The sequence below is a fragment of the Amyelois transitella genome, chromosome 21 (assembly GCF_032362555.1).
Source record: "Amyelois transitella isolate CPQ chromosome 21, ilAmyTran1.1, whole genome shotgun sequence".
In the NCBI taxonomy this organism is placed as follows: domain Eukaryota; kingdom Metazoa; phylum Arthropoda; class Insecta; order Lepidoptera; family Pyralidae; genus Amyelois; species Amyelois transitella.
Window position 1 is genome coordinate 4,009,008 of NC_083524.1, and position 13,410 is coordinate 4,022,417.

Consider the following 13,410-nt stretch of genomic DNA (forward strand, 5'->3'; position numbering starts at 1 on the left):
ATAGGTACGAAAAGATAGTTCCAAATTCATCGAGATATATGAAATCCAATCTTTTATCGAATAATTGAAGGATTAATATAATGCAGCGCCATCTATTATCGAATAATTTAAAAATTAATACAATGCAGTGTCATCTATTGTAGAATAGTTCAAGAATTAAAACAGTGCAGCGCCATCTTTCATAAAATAGTTAAAAATTTAAACAATACAACACCATCTACCGTGCAAAAGTTGTAAAATAAATATAATTCAACGCCATCTATTATGGAATAGTGAAAAATAAAACAAAATTTACCGCCATCTCGTACAGAGAAGCTGGTAAAAAATTGTTTAGTTTTATTCCATTACCTTTCAAATGTAAAGTCCCTAAAGTAAGCCTGCAACAATTGCTTCAAGTTATCGCAGAACTCCATATGGAAATCGCCGTCGAAGATGGTCTTGGCCTGTCTCTGCTTTGGTGCGACGGAGTACTGCTCCACGTCTTTGAACACGCTAACTGTGGGCTCGCGGAACACCCAGCCCTCTGTGTCGTTGCGAGGCACCACGCGCATACATATGCTGAGGTAACCATACCTGGAAGACACCTTCTGCTTTAAACAACTAGCCCTCACTTGCCAGCTCTATTAATTTTGGACAAAAATAACGTATATGTATAAAATGAAATTGATATTTAAATGAGAGAAGTAACAAAAAAAACTGTCAATAGCGCATCAAGTTTAATTGCGTGGATAGGACATACCCTGTTATTGCGTGTGTGTGAACAAACGGGCAGAAAGATAAACCTAATTTTAATAAAAGTAAGTAGGTAAGGTTCCTGTACTACTTTTGCTACATTACGAAGTTTCGACAAGAAATCCCCCGGTCATTGTAGGAAAAACTCCTAATTATTTTCAGAGCAATACCTTCGTTCAGTGTAACGAAAAGCTCAAAAAGGAACAATTAACAAACCTCATGAATATATTAATTGCTTTGCCAACGCCGAGCTCCGAGTCGAGTGTGGTGGCGGCGCGGCACAGTGCTACCACCAGTAGCACTGTGAGCACCCGCACCATCACACCAATACCGCCAACCTGTAGCAAACAAAAATAAAAATGTATATAAAAAAATAATCTCCCCGGCGGGGAATCGAACCCCGGTCTCCCGCGTGACAGGCGGGGATACTTACCACTATACTACCGAGGATTTAATAACAGATGTGAAATTACAGATAAGTTAATTTATCCGTTTTTTATATATGCCAGCTTATACAGTTTCCCACAAAATAGAATCCTTACTATGGCCGCCGATTGACGAGAGAATATTGTAAATGCGAAAGTAAGTTTGTATGTTTTTTGTCTCTACACGCGTTATCTTCTATTTTTCCTGAAATTTGCATATAATACAGTCTGGAGAAAGACATAGGGTACTTTAATCACGGTGCAAACTATAGTTCCCGTGGGATTTGCGAAAAATCTATATAAAACTGCTTGTAAAAGCTTGTTACTTATCTAGTATAAAAGTTGGGGCCCTACGTAGAATCTTATACTAGCTTTTATTTTATTTTTAATAAAATAACACCAATATAAGTTACCACTATAAAAATGTAGAAGAAAATAAAAAATCTTGTCAGAAGTGGGATTCGAACCCACGCCCTCAGAGAGGACCAGAACAACTCATACCTGTTTTACACAGGCAAGGGTAACCTTGAGTCTGGCGCCTTAGACCGCTCGGCCATCCTGACAGTTGACTGCCGTGGTGAAATTACCGTTCTCATTATACAGTGCATGTTTTAAACAGATATCGATAGATGGCGTTAGTTATATAGATTTGGGAGTTCACTCAAGAAATATTTTTTTTATAGATATTTTGTAGATTTTTTCAGATCGGAGTTTCACTTCTATTTAAATTTCGATTTATTTATTATTTAATTAAAAACTCATAGTATGGATAGCATAGTAATTGACTGATTGGATGGCATAGTGGAACATTAATGATTTTTTTACTTCACTTACTTATGATTTATTCATTATTACGGCTATTCGGAATTTATTCACTTTATTGTAAATATATACAAATCTTTAGCACAACAAGCGGACTTTATGCTAGAAACATTATCTATCAGTCAATTTTAGTTGGTGTCAAAGGTTAAACTTAATAAATATGTTTATACTTACACAAATACAAAATAGTATAAGTAATTAGATTAAACATACATAAAAAACTATAATTAATAAACAATATACATAAATAAATAGATGCAGCGATAATCGAAGAAATTAATGAAATGTTTGTAAATCTGCGCTTGAAACTAGAACGACTTGGGGATGTCCTTATGGACTCGGAAAAAGAATTGGAAACAAAATCTATCCGGTGAGAAGGAGTAGCCAGAGTTAACTTATTTGAAGATGGTTTGAAGTTCTTACTTTTTTGTGAATAGAACGTGAGTTATAAGTCTTTTTTAGATAGTACGGGGCAAGCTGGTGATTGAGAATGTTATAAGGCTGTGATGATTCCTACGGTAAAAGATGAGGACCTATTTTAGCTGAGAACGGTATTTAGAAATATGATCATATCGCCGAAGGCAGAAAAAAAACATGGAACAGTTGTTAAGAAGATGTCTTAATTTGATGAGATGTTTTTTTTTTAAATCCAGATGACACACATCAGCATAATCAATTATAGGCATAAGTAGTGCATGGGCAAGTATTATCTTTGCCTTTTTTAGAAGAAAATGTTTTGAACGTTGCAGATAATGCAGAGCACTGAAAGCTTTCCGACTTGTTGTCAATAGAACAGAATAGAATAGATTCATTTTCAAAATTGGATACAAGGTATCACTTATTGACGTCACATCACTTAAATCTAATAACTACCGTTTCCAAAGCGCATGTGTAGAAGAAGCGGCGGAACAAACTACACTGCAGCCAATATGTAAGCCAAGTCACTCACAGTGCAACATTCGTATTAGAGGCAGATCCGTCAAAGATCAGCAGGCAGAGTGTTAATTTCAATATTATTAATTTGATACGAGCTCCCTAAAGCTATAGCCTGACACTTTTCTTGCCAACAAAATGATAACCAAAATGTTATACAACAGCATAGCTTCCATCATCATAATGTATCCTATCACGCGAATATTCCATGCTAATGTAAAACAATTCACAAATTGACCAATTGGCCGCCATAATAAGATGATTGGTTCTCGTAAATTTATAACGGCCCTTGGCCCGTTTGCACTGCATACGACGATTGTTCAGCAATTGCAATTCAGTTGCAATTTCAAGATGACACGCTCAGCTAGTAAGGATTGGGCACATCGACGAGCGAGCGACGCGTTGCAAAATTTTTTTTTTAATCTGCTTGAACTAGCCTCGAAGTAAGTTCGAGACTTGTGTTACGAGATACTAACTCAACGATACTATATTTTATAATAAATACTTATATAGATAAACATCCAATACGCAGACCAATCAGAGAAAGTTCGTTTCTCATCATGCCCTGACCGGGATTCGAACCCGGGTCGTCCTGTGTCACAGACAAGCGTATTACCGCTGCGCCACAGAGGCCGTCTAAATTTATAGCTTCGATGGAGAAAAATATTTAACTCCATTATGAGCATTGAAATATACTGTTGCCAAGTGGATAATTTATTCTCTGCCTATCCCTCCGGGAAACACTTAATTTTTTTGGTATGAGTTTATGTATGCGAGTATGTTAGTATTGATCGGCAAAATGCTTGTGTAAGAATTCAAAAGGTACCCTCGGAAAGTTGGGACTGGTCACCATATTTGTAAAGTTATCTATTATGACATGTGGGTAACATACTTAGTACAAAACTAATCAACTGTATTTTTAGGTATAGTTTGTATAAGTTTTAATTCAGCTGTGTGGTGACAGAGTACTAAATCTTTACTAACATCTAATACAATAACTTGTTACTAGGTACGTAATTCTGTTCTGTGGATAATAAATTGTGCAACATTTATTTTATATTTATAAATACAAAATAAATAAATCATTATATACATATATATTAATCGCTTCAATGTAAAAATCAAGCTATCATTTACTGATACAATGTTATAGTATTCTTGTGATGTGTACAATCTTTACAAGTAATGGCCGGATTGAGTTTACGATAACTCTTGGTTCAGATTTGTGTCATTTTGTCACGTACATATATTGGTAGTAAAATTATATAAATTGAAGTTTTCTTGTAATTACTGTTTATCATTCAAGACATGCAAGATCAATCTATGATTGGCATGACAAGGCGGCTGCCTCTACTTTTTCTCTCTTCTTCTACTTTTCTATCCATGGGATCTTTTTGCAAGTGGTCTTCGGCAAATGATATGAGTATCTTCAACTACTTTGGCTATTATTCCATATTAAAGTACTCCCGCGGTTTCAACCGAGTGTAAAGAAAAATACCGATCCCGAAATAATTTCCTTTCCCGCATTTCGGGAAACCTTTCTTAAGTGCATCCCTCGACAACATAAAGAGCTCTTTATGTGCACTTAAGAAAGGTTTGTCTTTGGAAAAACTCTGGGACCTGAACTGAAGAAAAGTCCCATAGATTGTGAGTTGTCTGTCAGTCAGTCATTCAATGATGGAATATCCTCTCTTTTAAATCAGTTCTGTAATAATTCAACTAAACGGATCTGGCGACACTTTTAAGTTCAATTATCATTTGTCCTCAACCTAATCAATTCAGGGCGACCATAAAGACGGGAAGGGCCCTCATTGTACCATGGTCGTCTATGGTCTATGAGCTATGGTCGATTTGAGCATTTGACCCAGCCTCGCTCTATACTTGGCCCCGATTGAGCGAGCCAATGCGAATTCAATTACGCGATCTAAATAGCGGCTACGGTCAGCGACGATGCGAAATTGCGAATGTAATCCTTAATTAAAAACATATACAAATAATCGCATCTTTATCCCTTACGGGGCAGACAGAGCCAAAAGTCTCGAAAGAACTGTTAGGCCCCGTTTACCCCGAGCCTGGTACACACTTATCTATTAAAATTCCCACGGGAAGAGAAAAATGAGAATTTAGTTAAGTCCCTTTCGGTAAAAATAAAATAAAGAAATGTATACGGAACAAATTACACAGATATATATATATATATATATATATATATATATATATATATATATAGATATATATATATATATACTCCACCTATCAATCCTTAAACATTTTTTATATTGTCTTCAAATAGATGTTAAAAGTTAATCAATGTCATAAACTAGCTACAGGTTCTTTGTTAGTAAAAGCGTATGTTTATACTGCATAGTTGAAAAGACAATAAAAAATTAACAGCATTAATTAACCTCATTACTGGAGTGGTTCTCAAGTACCACTCGAGTGCATGTTTATTGCACTTGTAATTATTTTGGCGTATGCAGATAATTACGAGAAGGCTTTGCTTAGCTCAAGCACCGGTATCGTCATCTTAGTTTATCTAGATTGTAGATAAATGTTTAATTTTGTATTTATATTTAACTAGAACTTAACTAGCCCGCGACATCGTCCGCGTGGACTCAAAAGTAGCCTACCTATATGTTATTCTGGGTCTTCAGCTACCTTAATACCAAATTTCATCGTAATCGGTTCAGTAGTTTTTGCGTGAAAGAGTAACAAACATCCATACTGATATCCTGATACTGGTACTCACAAACTTTCGCATTTATACTATTAGTAGCATTTAATTCATTACATTATTAGGCCCATACAGCTGAACATTCAAGTCTTTTAAAAACTTTTGGCTCTGCTTACCCTACAAGAGATATTTATAGAAGTGATTTGTATGTTTTAATTTTGAATAGATATGCGCCTGGAATAAAATAATTCCGATAGATTTCGACTGAACGACGAGTATGACTGTTTTTCCTGATAATGACGTAGAAGCCAACTAAAGAATAAGAGGTTCTACAGAAATTGCCAGTGTCAGCAAGGTTCACGTAAAACTGCCACAGATTTTTTTGACCTTTAGACGTGACTTTAACGACGACTGCCTAATTTAAGACTACGTAAGATTTAAGAAGACGAGGGCTGTATAAGTTAGTCTTGTGGCAGTGCGCATAGAAACACTTAAACAAAATACTTAATCTGTGGCTTAGTATTAAGGTAATTCCCAAACAATAAAGGGTGCATAGAACTTGCAAGCGTGCAAGCATTTGCATTCCGTACAGGAGTGCCCCGGGCTAAATATAGTGCAGCAGCCCACTACACAAACGGAGCCACTCATGCGCACGTAGGACCGATAGCAAAAAAAATGTTATTGTTTTTTTATTTAGGTAAAACTGAATAGTATTTACGACATAAATTATTTGAAAATTTAATGCATTTTTTTACAGAAAATTGCTATTCTTATACTTTAGGTATAAGAATAGTAATTTTTCTTTTTTTCTAATTATGACCAAAAGATTTGGAGACTGTTTTTGGTTTATCCTGTCTACTCTGCCTATGTAAAAGATAAAGACACTACTGCTACAAAAATATCTACGTAGGTATGAAAGTAATTTTTTATTTTTTTAACACATCGTTATAGTTCTATTTCTAAAATTTATGATTTTGCGGAAATATTTTACTCCATGATAAAACTTCTGTGCAAAACTGTGATTTCCTGACGTGGCAAGAACTGATTTCTGTGTGATTTGTCACCTTTAATTAATTAAATATATTATTTGCCAACCGTACACAAGAGCAGGATTTGACGCGTTAGCATTTAGCTTCTAATTGGATCCGTGTAAACATGTCTATCTTCAAAGGGGATGAAATGTCTTTCAGACACAGAAAGCGTTGGAAGACTATTATAACGATTAATTTTTTTTTTTTTAATGGTCTAGAATCCAGGAGGATTGGTTTCGATTCCCGGAATACAATAAAGATTTGTATTTATTTTGGAACGAGTCTTTTCTTTCATTTATGCAAATAAATAGGATATTATTATTTTATTTTTTATTTGACATATTTGTGCTAACTTTTGCTTGTACGCCTAATACGAGTATATTACTAACTCTTACCGTACCTACTGTTTATGTTTTATCAACATTCAATCTTTTCATGCAAGCTATTCTGGGTACACTTGACCTGACCGTTGGAATACATTTCCTTATTTCTCAGGTTTTAAATGACAGTATTTAGGATTATTTTGACTATGTTCATTGACTACCTAATTATAAGCTCGTTCGACTCGTAAGTCATGAACCAATCTTTGGTTCTGCTTAAGACATACATTTAGTAAGTCTTGGTTAAAGTTGAACCCAATTTATTCTGTTCCGTTGGTTAAACTTACCTGAAGTAAGTCAGTGACCTTATATTTAAGGCCAGCTATTTCGAGATGTTGTTAAACAGTGCGTTATAACTTCTTAACTGTTCGCAAATCGTGTCGCGATTTGATAAATAATAAATATATACATAAACATGTATATACGAGACAAATTACACAGATTGAGTTAGCCTGAACAGAGGCCGTCCAAATAGTATTACAACGTCGAAGTTGTGTGGATGTTCAGTTTAATTTAACAGTATACACCTTTGTTTTTGGTTCCGGAATGAGTTAGTTAACCTATGCTGCACCCACACCTGATTTTTTAATTTCACTAACCGAATAATTTCACTAAAAGAAAAAGTGTTCAAAACGGAATATAGGTAGGTTACCGTCATCTAAGTATTTGTTCTAGAAGAGCCGATCAAATTCTTGACAATAATAAGAATGGCTAGGTTAGGCGATTTCCTTTGTATTTATATAACATACATGTATTAGATATAACATACATACAAATATACAAATTCCAATTCCATAGCTCAAGTGTTTATCAACTCTGACAAAAACATAATGTAAGTATAGCATGAAATGCTTAACGTGAGGCAGTGTATGGTGACTCAATGCATTTCCTGCGGTAGCACACCTGCTAATGCTTCACTATAGTGTTTGGTATATAACGAGTATAATGTGCATCTATGTTGAAAGCCTTAATGGTCTTTTTATGCTATTAAATGTGTGGCGACATCTATACGCCACAAGACACAAAAATAAAAAATAAAACAAGAGACGCTATCAGTCAAAAACAGCGAAAAACCTAAATCGCGCAAGCAAAGATTTTCACGGATTGGAGCAATAACTCCGACAAAAACTAGCCTGGCGGAAGATCTTCCCTTTGGTGGCGGTCGAGCCCGAATCATTGCTCCCGCTACAAATGAAATTAAAGTCTGACAACGAAAACCAAGGCATAAGTATGTTGACGTGTGGTTTTCGGCACTTTATAATAGGACCACTCCGTCTCTTCCCCATGGAAAAAGCGACTAAGGATAATTTACATAAATACTTTACATTACTACTTATTACATCTATTTACAAAAAGTTTATTGGAAATTCCCACGAGATCAAAGCTCTGAGCAAAAGCTTATGAATAATAATAACGTGAGAAACTCGAACTAAATTGTTTTTGTTAACTGCACAAGAACTTACCTTTTCGAATAAAACCGAGTTAATTTTCAACTAGCGTACGTTCTAATTCCGTATGCAAGATATCAGTCAAAATCCTAATTAGTCCGTCGAGGAAATCCCGTGGGAAAACATTGCCCAATGTTTATAAAACAAGCTTAGATAACGAGGAACCGAGCTAAAACCGCGTCGGATACTGTTTGTGTTCGGCTCAAATGTCTTTGATTTGCTTTTACGAGTATTTTCATTGTGATGTTGCGAGGAAGATTATACTGAGGTGATTCGGGAAATTTCTGAGTACTCCAATAAATAGTTAACATTAGTACATACATACATACATAAAATCACGCCTCTTTCCCGGAGGGGTAGGCAGAGACTACCTCTTTCCACTTGCCACGATCTCTGCATATTTCCTTCGCTTCATCCACATTCATAACTGACATGCAGGCTCGGCGGTTTCGGGTACTTTTGACATTAGTAGTTTTAACATTAATAGTTTTGACAATAACACCATTATTTCTTAATTCCTCCAATCACATAAATGGTCTGAGGATTACATACATATTATAACGTCGATCTTTGGAGTCCAGAGAGGTGGAGGACGCCGGACAAGCCGGGAGAAGATTGAAAATAAATTTCTTTATACGTACTTGTTAAAAATAGCGACAATTTGAAAACCCTCATTAAACTAAAACTACTAAATTTCACCTTCTAAAGCCTAATATTTTTCGTTAGTCAAGTTTTTTAGTTATTCACTCATCATATAACCAAAAACGCAAATTTAAAATTTTGGCTGATATTATTATTATAATAATATTATTGTATTTGAGGTGAGACTGATGACAGGATTTCATGTTTAATTCTTGTTTTAATGATGACGAGTACTGATATAAAATTATAAAGACAAGAATATAAGACAAGGCCAACAGGAGTATAAAACTATACAGGTTTTTGAAAAGTCAACTAAATACGATTCTTAGTCACAATTCTTTTCTATAATAGCCTTTATCTGTTTGGTTTGTTAATCAAAATCTGTTTTACAAGGTGTAACCTTGTATATTATATATAATATTTAAAAGTAAGTCACCACAATTTTGCGTGGCTTAGATGTGAAAGAGATCATACAGATACAGATCTGTCTGTTCATACAAATGAGAGTATGGATTTTATGATAGTATCGACCTTAACCACTTAAATAGTCCTATAATCCCTGGTCACAATGAAGTCAATGGCCGGAACAATCGCTTGATCGCCGATATCCTGTCGCAAGGGCCAAGTACAAGTATTGTACTACGTAGTACATAGGTCCCATTGTTCGCTGTTTATACGAGAACAAATATATACCACAGAACATATAATACTAGAGGAGTTCCTTAGATGTAGTAGTATGATTTCAAAACAAAAGATGCAGCAGACAGGATTTAGTGGAAAAAGAAATTTCTAAGAGGCTCCAGGCTCTGAACCAGAGTGGCGCAAATTGCAACTGGGTACAAGCAAAGGAGATAGAGAAAAAAGGTAAGTTATAATTTATATAATAACTAGCTGTGTCCGCGACTTCGTCCGCGTGGAATAGCTTTGGGCATCATTGAAGCCCTCAAGGAGGAATAATTTCCCCCGTTTTTTTGCACATTTTCCATTACTTCTTCGCTCCTAATAGTTGCAGCAATTCTAACCAGTAGTTCCTAAGATTAGAGCGTCCAAACAAACAAACAAACAAACTCTTCAGCTTTATAATATAGATTAACTGTTAAATGTTTAGAATTATTCTATTCAACGTCATATTTTGCTTTGCTACCGTCTTTATCAAGGTGTATGATTCCCGATCTAAGTTAAGTGCATCATTACATCGTTTTGCTTTGTAGTAGAGCGATGATTCGGCTCAACCGAATTTTTATTCCTGGGGAACCGCGGCTCCAACGATGTTGAGTCAGAGGTTGTATTAAAAACGTGAAATCTTTGTTATCGCGATTTAGATTCTTCGCTGCTATTGGCTAATTTCTTCGCGATTATTGACAGTTAGTGTGGGACATTAGTGATGTCGCCACAACTTTTACAATAACTAAAATTAATTAATCATTTAAAGCCCTTTTCATAATGTGATGACTTCCTTCATATTCACGATTTGCGTCCTTTTTTCGTTAGCTTGATAATAAGACTCTGCCTTGTTTTCTTGTTTTAATGAATGCATTGCATTAAAATGTTATCTTAGTACTAAGTATCCCGGATAAAACCGCGACGGGTCGCTAGTTAATAAGAAGAATCCCTCGGTTTTATCTGCTAGCTTGCAAGCACTTGTTTTGTTTCATCTAAATGTTCTAGATACCTAATTACCCCTTATCTAGACTGGGTGAGTCAAAAGTCAGCACAATTACTTATTGGAATAACAAATTGATGAGATTTGGCCGTACATAGTAACGTATTATGTAGGTATATGAAGATCAAATCATCATAAGTCATTGAGGTTGCAATCTGACATGCATGGTTGGAAGCAAAAAACATTATTTGAAGCCAGTGGAAAGATGTAGTTTCTGCCTACCCCTCCGGGAAAAAGTGGTAGTAGTGGTAGTGGTTTTACTGGTATGTGAGCCAAATGCTACTCTTTCCGCGCATATTGTTAAAATACATAAATACATACAAACATAAAGTCACATCTATATCCCTTGCGGGGAAGACAGAGCCAACAGTCTTGTAAATACTGATAGGCCACATTCAGCTGTTTGGCATTATGATAGAATTGAGATTCATATAAAGGGACAGGTTCTAGTCCGTCGCTTTAAAGAAGAATTCCAAGTTTATAAGCCTATCACTTAGTCGCCTTTTACGACATCCACGGGAAAGAAATTGAGTGGTCCTATGCTTTTTTGCATTGGTGCCGGGACAACACGGCATTAATTAAGACTAAAAATTCTAAGTTTTGGATAAACATGATAAACTTGGAATCCTTTTAGGCGATGACTAAAATAGCAAGCTGTTACTGTATTATATCTAGATTCCGATAACATAATTAGATCCTACTGAATCGTGGTCGCTTTTTCCATTCCTCACTGCGTGTTTATTAGGCATACTTGTTCACTCCGTAACATACACGGAGCCCACACTTAAAATTATAGAAGTAAGTACCTGTTTTGTATTTTGATTTTACTCGCTTATATTATGAGGTCCATAAAATCAATTATACACTCCATAAAGTGTATTACATAATGTAAGAAATTATACTTATGCGGCGTAACACTGAGCCCGGCCAAGGTCATAAATAAAACATGAGGTAATGACGGTCATTCATCAGTGCATCGAATGGAATACAAAACGATTTCGTAACTTGGCGTTTTTTTTACCGTGCACGTCGGTATGTGGAGGTCGATAGATTTTTGATAATTTTTTTTATTACGGATAATTATAATGATTATTTCATCTTGTTTGACTTTTGATGCTAAAATATTGATTAAAAACTGGCTAAGGGCGTGTCGGGCCACGCGCTATGAAGGTTTCCACAAGGCTTCTGTTCCGTAGTTGTCAATCACAATAAAACAGTATTTAATCCATACATTCATAATATCACGCCTCTCTCCTAGAGGGGTAGGCAGAAACTACATTTTTCCCCTTGCCACTATCCCTCCATACTTCTTTCGCTTCATCCACAGCGCATTCATAACTCTCTTCATGCAAGCTACTTGGTTTCAAGTACTCTTGACCTGACCTCTCTCCAAGACATCCCAGTTTTGATCAAGGTACGTTCGTCTAGGCGTTCCTACTCCATGGTTCCCATTCACGCTCCCCTTGTATATTTGCTTAGTCAGCAAAATTTTACTTTAATTGGTTATTTCCCCTAATCTTGCAAAGCTATGTAATAATATATATATAATATATAATATATATATAATATATATATGCATATGTATATAACAAAAAAAAAATGAGGCTTAAAAATTCCACAACAAAACACTCATCGTGACGGACGCGAGAGTACCCTTGTTCTCGTAAAGAAGGGGTTTTGACAAGACTAATATTCATAACAGATTCATTTCAAGATGCTTATAAGTATATATTACCTGTCTTTCTAACTACTTTAATGATGAATGAATTTTCTTGAAACAAGGCCGTTTCAAGTACAAGGTTGCTTAGATTATTCTACTATTTTAATTTGTCGTCTTGTCACCTGTTAACGGTTGACCTGGCCCTGACATAAGTGAATATTAATAAGATCCAGCGGATGTGGTAAAGTAATCATAATAATAGATTCTGTACATAATTTCGATTATAAACAACATATTAACACCGATTACAAAAACGTGTCCTTATAACAAACTTGAGTCGAACTCTTTTAAGGACGCCTCTAGGGATTTCTGAATAGTTTCTCGAATTTAGTTAGTCTTGATCTCCGGGTCTTGACTTTCTGATTTTCGTCTATTCTTTATTTATTATAATTAACATTTTACAGGTCAGGTCAAAAGTACCCGAAACCGCCGAGCTTGGATGAAGAGAGTTATGAATGTGGATGAAGCGAAGGAAGTATGCAGAGATCGTGGCAAGTGGAAAGAGGTAGTCTCTGCCTACCCCTCCGCGTAAGAGGCGTGATTTTATGTATACATACATACATACATAAAATCACGCCTCTTTCCCGGAGGGAAAAATTTTTCTTTTGACTTGCTCAACTTTTTCTCCTCCAATCAAAATATTACATGCTGTCATTTCTTTCTCCATTTCAAAACCAGTGTTTTAGTTTTACTTACGTTTACTTTCATTCCTTTCTCTTTTAAAGCTTCATGCATACAGTTTACCATCTCTTGTAACTCTTCCGCTGATGATTTTATGTATGTATGTACATTTTACTGTATTCTTTGAACGGTCTCCGAAGTCCTCAGCTTTCATTCCATCGGTCGTACATCTGAGTTTATCTATACCATTAGGGATGAGGGCGTCGCCGTGTGTTATTTCCTTACCTTATTCACTTTATGATCTGTTTCACAGTTTCAT

At 35.6% G+C, this 13,410-nt stretch overlaps 1 protein-coding gene and 2 non-coding genes across 6 annotated transcripts in view; all 3 read right to left on the minus strand.

Moving 5' to 3' along the window:
- LOC106141095 (torso-like protein) overlaps window positions 1–13,410 on the minus strand; it is a 37,843-nt gene that overhangs the window by 4,120 nt on the left and 20,313 nt on the right. For all 4 annotated transcript variants that reach the window (XM_060950377.1, XM_060950374.1, XM_060950375.1 and 1 more), the window contains exons 2-3: window positions 949–1,070; window positions 349–573 (exon numbers count right to left, since the gene is read on the minus strand). In XM_060950377.1, coding sequence (XP_060806360.1) covers window positions 349–573; window positions 949–1,070 — 347 coding nt within the window. The remainder of the gene's footprint in view (window positions 1–348; window positions 574–948; window positions 1,071–13,410) is intronic.
- On the minus strand, window positions 1,111–1,182 carry Trnad-guc (transfer RNA aspartic acid (anticodon GUC)). The gene has a single exon. It is a non-coding gene; the product is annotated as a tRNA-Asp (tRNA).
- Window positions 1,604–1,720, minus strand: Trnal-caa (transfer RNA leucine (anticodon CAA)). Its single transcript has 2 exons — window positions 1,683–1,720; window positions 1,604–1,648 (listed from the first exon to the last, which is right to left on the minus strand). It is a non-coding gene; the product is annotated as a tRNA-Leu (tRNA).